Source organism: Eleginops maclovinus, chromosome 22 (assembly GCF_036324505.1).
Source record: "Eleginops maclovinus isolate JMC-PN-2008 ecotype Puerto Natales chromosome 22, JC_Emac_rtc_rv5, whole genome shotgun sequence".
NCBI lineage: Eukaryota > Metazoa > Chordata > Actinopteri > Perciformes > Eleginopidae > Eleginops > Eleginops maclovinus.
Window position 1 is genome coordinate 18,349,765 of NC_086370.1, and position 8,364 is coordinate 18,358,128.

The 8,364-nt window shown below is 43.2% G+C and overlaps 1 protein-coding gene across 4 annotated transcripts; it reads right to left on the reverse strand.

Annotated features, from left to right (window-relative positions):
• Position 1: 1 nt before the first annotated feature.
• fam149b1 (family with sequence similarity 149 member B1) lies at positions 2–8,315 on the reverse strand. 4 transcript variants are annotated; one of them, XM_063875595.1, is made up of 16 exons: positions 7,870–8,315; positions 7,208–7,324; positions 6,512–6,656; positions 5,851–5,999; positions 5,534–5,677; positions 5,007–5,156; positions 4,739–4,920; positions 4,503–4,645; positions 3,764–3,835; positions 3,248–3,360; positions 2,754–2,978; positions 1,770–1,896; positions 1,459–1,584; positions 1,193–1,274; positions 623–760; positions 2–484 (listed from the first exon to the last, which is right to left on the reverse strand). In XM_063875595.1, exons 1-16 carry the CDS (start codon positions 7,914–7,916, stop codon positions 402–404), a joined length of 2,043 nt encoding a protein of 680 aa, XP_063731665.1. In that variant the 5' UTR covers positions 7,917–8,315; the 3' UTR covers positions 2–401. The 4 variants fall into 4 exon arrangements, with proteins under 4 accessions (XP_063731665.1, XP_063731664.1, XP_063731667.1 ...); XM_063875594.1 differs by having other exon boundaries at positions 1,184–1,274; XM_063875597.1 differs by lacking the exon at positions 3,764–3,835.
• Between the last annotated feature and the right edge of the window lie 49 nt (positions 8,316–8,364).

An 8,364-nucleotide genomic window follows, 5' to 3' on the forward strand; every position in this document is an offset into this window, starting at 1 on the left:
TGCATCGGAGAGAAAAAGTGCTTTTTAATTTGTATCCTATATATCCCTGTCTGGGTGAATGTGTTATTCCCTGCATAGTCATTTACCAGTACAACAACACATCATGGAGGATTATTAAGTGAGCATTCACATTTAAATAAATATATACACATTCAGATCATACGTACAAATATCCACGCATACGCCTCATACTGTACAACAAGATGGAGTTACTGTGTGTTTGGCAGCCACTTAAACTGATTCCTGAAATACAAAAATAGGCCTCTTGACAAAAACTTAATCAAAGCAGCATTATGTGAAAAAAAAATTCTGCTACTTGTGTAAAAAAAGAAAAAGTTTAGTGGTCACGGAAGCTGCAGAGTGTTGAATAAAGATCCATGGCTGAAGGGTCTGGAGGCAAACTACAAGCCAGGTCTGCTGGCTCGGGATGAGATGCCCCCCCTGGTGTAAGACCTCGGCGGGACGGACACAGGCATCAGTGGCGCTGCGGGAGAGACGAGGGGAAAACATCTCAAGTTTATAAAGATACTGAAAACATCTTAGCAGTCGCTGCAACGCCTTTCATTCATAGTTTATCTGAGAACCAACTCTGGAACGTTCCTCTGTGCTTTAATCTACCGACCTGGGACGGGGGCTTGTTGGTCTGGCTCCTCTTCATCTTTGATGGACAAATGCCCCAAGGGGTGGTGGGCAAACGAGTCCAAGAAAGATGAGCTGCTGATGCCAAGACTGACGCCGGTCACGCCGATTCCAAGTGAGTCTGGTGGAATGAATGAATAAATTAATGCATAAGTTATTAATTGATTTAATCCAAAGTACATATTTCTTACTACACAGGCACAGGCCATGTACAGTTCAAGTACAGGCAGAGCTTTAGGTATGACAAAACAGTTAGGTTTAAGATCTTACTGTTCAGTATAAGTGATTCCCAACTAGGGGATAAACATTTAAAATATGGGTAAATATTTAGCCTAAAGTAATGCATAAACGGTTGCAACAGACTTGAAGCTGTGGGCTAGAATTTCAGTTTAACATGAACTAGTTGTGGTGATGAAGCTGCACTTGCGCTGGCGGGATAGTCAGACGGTTGGGAGCCACTGTAGTATACACCGTTCACATTTTATTTTCACCAGGAGCATTCTCTTGCTTTTATATACATATAAATATATAATATTCAAGTTACATTTCTGACCTGTGGCCACAGAAGCTCGGCCTGGACGCCCATGCCCGATATTGTCCAATACTGTGAAGGAACGCCGGTATGGAGTATCCGACTGAAAAGAAAAACACATCTTTGATACTCAAAGCACTATAAATGACAACCAAATACAGAACATAAATGTCTAAACACCCTCCTTCAAAGGACCCAATCAGAAATAGAACTTCACTCCTTACAAAGTGACTAAATCATAGCGCATGGGCGTGTGTTTGCTGTCTGTGATAAAAAGAGCCTCTCACCCTGTATGTGTGAGTGGTGTTGGGGCGAGAGAAGACGTCCAGCAGGTGGTGACGATCCCTTGGTATTGAACTGCCAGCTTCGTCATTTATAGCACTGTGGGCGCGGCTGGCTAGGCCTTTCTGACGCTGGATCGAGGAAAAATGAATGGATAAATACCCAGTCTTTAAAGAATGTGTCACATGGTGGACTGCAATTGATATATGCTGTAATACCCTTGTTTTCATACCATTTATTGAGACCTAACCTGTGTTTCACTTAGCGATTTAACACATTTTTCACTGTGAGAGTGTTCTAGTAGTCCTGTACTCACCTGTGCATGTTTGGACTGCTGCCCTGAGTGAGAAGACTCAGGCTCTCCAGTGCTGATGGGGGGAAGGAGCGTGTTCCTGCTTAGAGGAGTAAGCAGCGGGGAGGTCAGCCGGTCGCTGGCTGTGGGTCTGTGGACGAAAGACACACACTTTAATAATGATAATATGAGTGGACAGATTGTTCTTCGCTGCATCTATGACTAACATGTACTTCTGTGTGAAAAGGCAGTGGGAGTTGTTAATATTCACAGCTTAGGTGTAAGTATGAATGCTAAGCTAGAATGTTACTTGTTTTGATAGAGCTGATAAATAAAGAACAGATGTGTTTTAATAAATATAGATCATTTCTGTTGTTAAGTGCTGTAATATATGTATTATTTTGACACATTGCTATAAAATGTTGTACTTATCTCTCCCTAGTTAAAAATTGAAGATGCTACTGAGACAGAAATGAGATATAAAAAGGAATAGATCAACATTTAGGGAAACGCACTAACTTTATTATTATACTGAGGACGGTTAGATGAGACGATACCACGTTTATATCTGTTAAATATGAAGCTCTAGTCATAAGGATAAATCCCCCTACTAGTACATTTGAATGTTCTAGGAGGGGGGAAATGTAATAAATGTGTTCACTGAGTTTACCTTTAGATATTTAGATAGAGTAGTTGCTGAATTTTGCAGAAGCATTGTCATTCCACATGGAAGGAAAAGTATGGAGCTCACAAAAAGACTTTCATAAAAGGTGGTTCATGACAAGTTCAGCTGTGTAGTTATCATCACACATAAAACTTCTGTCAGCCTATCTTTTTCCACCCCCCCCCCCTCCCATTATTCTCCATAAGGCTCGAGTTAAAAGGGAGTCTGTTTTCAAAGTAATCTGCCTCTGCACTCCTTGGGTTACCGTAGAGGAGAAAGAGACTAAAAAAGCAAGATAGGAGTTTGGGTTGGGCTGGCGGGGTTCCCATGATGCCTTAACTCACAGTCGTGTCCCGCGGATGACCTCGTCCATGGATCCCGCCGCGCACGACTGACTCAGGCTGGGAACCAGCGGCAGGAGGGTTCGCGGGGGAGGGTTTCTGCGACGGGCAGACTGCGCCGGGCGGGATAGCGAGGAAGAGCTCTGCTCCAGGGCCCGGCGAAGGCGAGGTTTGCTAGAGGGGACCACGCTGGAGCCCGGTCTGTGAGGGGCCCGCTCTTCTGGCTCCCTGTATGAAGGGGGAGAATGAATCACCTGCTGCCAACTGACTGTGTTCCAAACAAGGTGTTCAGACCGGGGACAAAAACACAGCATGAGACTATGTCCTTCTATAATGTGTATGGATGTGAATGGAAAACAAGAATATCGCACATTTAACTTCCAATTAAAAATGAAAAGATATTATACATTTACAATTGTGAGAAGAATACGTCATCGATTTTAAGAATACATTTCCATTTCGCCATCATTGATAAAAACAGTCAAATGTGTACATACTGGTTTCTTTCCAGCACACTGAAGTTCCTCTGCTGCAGCGGGATGCTGTGGATCACGATGAGGTCATTCAGGTTGTGCTGGGTCGCTGCTGCGCCTACCGGGATCCTTCCAGTCTGGGAGATGAGGGGAGGGAGTAATGGGACAGAGGGGGAAAGGAATCATTTAGAGAGAGGTTAGGACATCATATAGAAGAACATGCAGGTCAAATATGAATTATATATTTGTAGCCAGTGGTACATGATTAGTTATTTTTTGTATGTTCAATCCGGCATATTGTCAAAGAAACGGTTATTTATCATGCAGTGATGTCAGGAGGGCCCCATATCTGATAACAACCAAAAATTACATTCACAACATGTATGCAAAAAAAAGCAATATCTAGCAAAACAAATATTCCAACATCCTCCTTGTGGAAGAAAAGAAAAAACACATGAAAATATAAAAATGAATCAACAGGCACAAGCACAATTAAAATAATGAGACACCAATCTGGCTGTAAGTGAGGGTGTTACATACAGCGGAGGGCCTTTTCTGCTTTTTGGATTTCCGCCTGGACTTGTGCTTTGAGCCCCTTGACTTTGTGTTGTTCTTTAAAAGGGGAAAAGTGATGACCGAAGGAAGATGGTGGATATAGGAGGAACAAAGGTGGAGGAGTGAAGAAATAAAGACAGAAGGGAAGAAAAAGGAAATGTGTATGACATAAAGGAAAGGGAAACGTGGAGAAAAGAAACAAAGGGTTCCCAACACACATTGGCACGGTGAAGGGCAGAGAGTGAAGAGGGAAGGAGAGAAAACAGGGATACAAGTTAATGAACTGGAAGCATTGGAAGACTGATAGAGCAACAGGCAGGAGTGAAGAAAGGTGAGAACCATCGGTGGACAGGGGAGACACGTAAAGCCTGCTTACACCCCCCACTGGTAGGAATGATGAGCAAATATAAAATATAGTCATCTCCTCCTGGGTAAAATAACTCGAGGTCAACTTGAGTAACACATTACTACAAACAGCATATTCTTTTCAGTCATAAAAGTGAACTTAAGGCAAAATGTGATGCAATCTGAGTTCTATCTCATAGACCCAAATGCCACTACTTGTATCTTTATTGAATATGTTTCATTGCATCTAATGGATGACTTTTTAAAAGGATTTTTTCAAAGATTTGGACAGTGATGAAAGTGAAATGAATCTCCCAGTCTAACGCCCCGGAAGCCCCTCCTGCTGTCTCTCAACCGCCCTCCCTTGTAGATCACTCACTTGGTACTGCAGGCCAGTTGTGAGCGGGGGCACCCTGCTCTGACCCAGTTTGGGAAGCATCGTGGGCAGCATGGAGAGCAGCATGAAGGGATTCTGGGAGTCTGGCTGCACAGGGCTTAACCTCCCGGAAATCATTTCATCATCTGCCAATCACAAATAAAACCCTCTTACAAATACGGTACGCAAGAACAGTTTCATTTAGGTTTATATATATATATATATCAACTCAGGCCTACTTGAGGTGCAGCATTCCCAGTGACGCTGAACCAGCTCCTTCATCCAGCCAACCAGCTCCTGCCACACATCATCAAACAGCAGGTCGAGTACAGCCTGGCGGCGACACCGGTAAGGAGAGACAGGGGGCAGAGTGTGATGCCGTCGAGCTGACTCAGAAAAATCCTTCTCCCACTCGTCCTCTCTGCAGAAGAAAGATAAAGTATTATTTTAACAGCTGGGATTTTGATTCATATTAATACGTAGGATTATAAAAATTAAGCAACTCACAAGTCCCTGCTATCGAAAGCCAGGTATTCCTCCATCAGACCCTCCACCTCAATCACTCTGGGTTTGTTGTGACCGCTGGAGCTGCCAGGAGGCTCATCCTGCTCTGCAAAGGACTTGACTAGCGCTGCTCTCCTGCCCTGCACATTCAACCTTTCCCCCAGGACAAGAGACGTATAGGTAAGCACCTTAATAGGTACACATAAAGGGGTAAGCTCCCAGACAAAAAACAACCTGTACGTTCACTATCAATAATAAATCAACTCTAACGCATCTGACAACAGACGGGAGAATCCTGACACATATGCAAGTAGAAGCTTACACTAGTCCACACTGCATTAATAGAGTGACACAAAGTCCTTTATGTAACGTCATCTGGACAACTTGCAAACAGCCACTAGAAATAGAGAGGCATAACATTTCTGTCTTATATAAAGCAACAGACAGCAGATCCTGACATCAAGGAGGTGTATGAAACAGGTTTCAGACCTCAGACAGACAACCAGTGAGTCAGTGCAGTTACGACTTACTCTGTGCCACTCTTCTCTTTCTCCTGGGACTTCACACTGCTCTCTTTGCCGACTGACGTGCTGCTGGCGGAGCTGCCTTTCCCTGAAACAGCGTACCACTGGAAGCCTTCATCACTGGGACACATCATCTGAGTCCCCAGGATCCTGAGTGACACAGACACAGACAGACAGACAGACAGACAGACACACACACACACACACACACACACACACAATGAATATTTCAGTAAAACAATTATGCTTTGTCTCCGCTAACAACATTAAACTTTGATCACACTACCACTGCAAAATAAAGGGTCAAGGAGTTGAAAGTATACCGAAGATGTGGGAACCGTGTGGCCCACTGCTGACATTCATCCTGCAGCCCCTGGAGTATCCCTCCCCCGCTGCCTCTCCCCTCGTACAGCTCTTTGTCGATCTCCTCAAACATCTGCTGCACCTGCCGTGACGCCGCCTTGTCGAACTCCTACGGGATAGAAAAACAAAAAGGGAGACAGACAGCAAAGCTAGTTATTCCTCTGTTCTCATACACTGTCTCTATGATTGACGGCTGCTTCTTTCAGTCATCAGTTATTGGCATCACATTGACATTGCTTCTGTGTTTTTATCTCATTGCAAGCTTCAACGTTTAGAATAATTGGCCCCTGCGGCCCTTTTGAGACGTGTGTATGCCTTTGTGGTCAAGCAGGAATGTTCAAGTGAAAATAAAATAAAACGTGTCAGTGAGTAAGTTTGTGCAACTGTGTTGTTTTATCTTCTACTTTCTCAGAAGCAGCTTGAGGACCACAAACTAAATAAATCATCGAGTCCTAGAAAAGTTTGGAAATTGTGGAATCGCGCATTGCATATTCAAAGAAGTAGCAGACAACGAAGGCATGGACAATAGGAACCATTGCACGCTTGAGTATGTTTTCTGTGTGACAGACAAAGCCAGGCTGTCATCAACACTTCAAAAAAGGATCTCAGGTTCACACTTACATCATAGCCCCAAGAGAAAACAGAGCTCCTCTCTGTGGAGATGCCCGTGCCTGTGGAGCTGTGGATGGCTGACCAGGACTGGTTGGAGTCTACTGAGATGACGGTGGGACAGTCAGAGTGGCCTGAGGCAGCCGAAGTCTCTGAACTGCGCATAAATGACAAGTAAATTCAGCTGTAATTTGTGTTACATTTAGGAGATAGAGTTTCTGAGTTATAATTCCAACCCTTTCCTGTTCCACATATATCCAATTAATTTATAAAGTATATTCAATCACCTGGACTCTCCATGTAACATATAAAGCAGGTCTGTGTTATGTGGATGCCTGAATCTTTATGGTGGTGCTTGATGACATAATCAAAGGCAAGGTTTCAAAGTGGAAAATAAAGGGCAAATGTCAAAGTAATTGAATATTCTAACAGCCTGACTCATAATTTATTCTTTTAACCGCACATCTTAAGGAGGCAATGTGATATCAATTAATCCACTGCTTCTGGGTGTCTTGTTTCACATCGAGAGAGCCTTGAGAATCAGCTGTCCACTCAAGATGGTGTAAGATTACAAAATGAGTTTAAAATAAAGAGTATGTTTGTTTTCTAGCTGCTAGTAGGTTTCTCTTAGCGTTACCCTGAAATTGTCATTGTTTATTTTGTGCAAAGACAAGCCCAGGTTGCCAATCAAGTGCAACCAGAAGTTACCTGTTGTGAGCGGAGACAGCTTCCTGGAGGTCATGGAGGTAACGCTGAGGAGTTTGGTTATCGTCTGCTTCCTCTGGGAGAGGGTGGTGGTCGAGGCTGCTGCGGGACAACCCGCGGCTGCAGAAATTAAAGATTGAGAACATTATTTTAAAATATTCTAATAAAAAATGTGATTTGTTATCACATATTGCAGAGGCCAACAATGGTGTGTTCAATGTCAGTGATGGGGTTTACAGTCAACATTACATGACAGTATGTCTTTAAATACAATACAAGTTTTGCATACATAAAGGAAGATGTAAGAATATAGATTTACATTATAGTTTTAGATTTTATTTTGTTAATCGTTCACAATTGCATCACAATAACCCCAAAAGACATGCATGCCATTTAGACATTTCAAAACATGGAAGCTTTTTCCTTGTTAGTTTGAAATAAAGATGTGTTCCTGTCCCAACCAGGCGACAGACCTTGGTGTGACAGACGGACTTTCATTAACTAGATCAATAAACATATTATTTTACACTGTCATTTGATAGTCCATCATTTTCCTCCAGTGTGTTCTAAAAGCACTCAGCCCCTGACAGCTGGGAAAACGTGTTTACACAGCCAAACTGCTACAGGACATAATCCAGCTCTAACCCTTTATTTTCCGTACTCACATCTCAAGTTTGTGCGATACAGGTCTTCTGTTGTATCGGGAAATCATCCTCCCTTGTCTCCGTTTTATAGGCACAAGCCCTCGTCTCTCATCCTCGCCTCCACGTCCTTGCCTCGATGGGAACAGTTCAGAGGGGGATGTGACATCTCCTCTCGTCCGCAGATAAACACTCTTAGTGCAGGAAAGCTGGACGTGGCTAACGATGCTAACGTTGTTTCAGCAGCTAATGTTAGGAGGAGGCTACGTCTAAACACAAGCTAGCTGACGTTATATGAACGGACACATTAAACCCAAACAAGGCACGGACAACATTGTGTAATTCCCCAAAAGGCATTTCCTGTTAGATAAAACTTGATACGACAAACTGGCCAGTTAAACATGAATAAGTTAACATCTTAAGTATAATGATAGTGGAGCTAGCTATCGCACCCTTAGAGGATGTTCTTGCTAATGTTAGCACCACCAACAACAATAATACGGCTGTCATGGATACGCA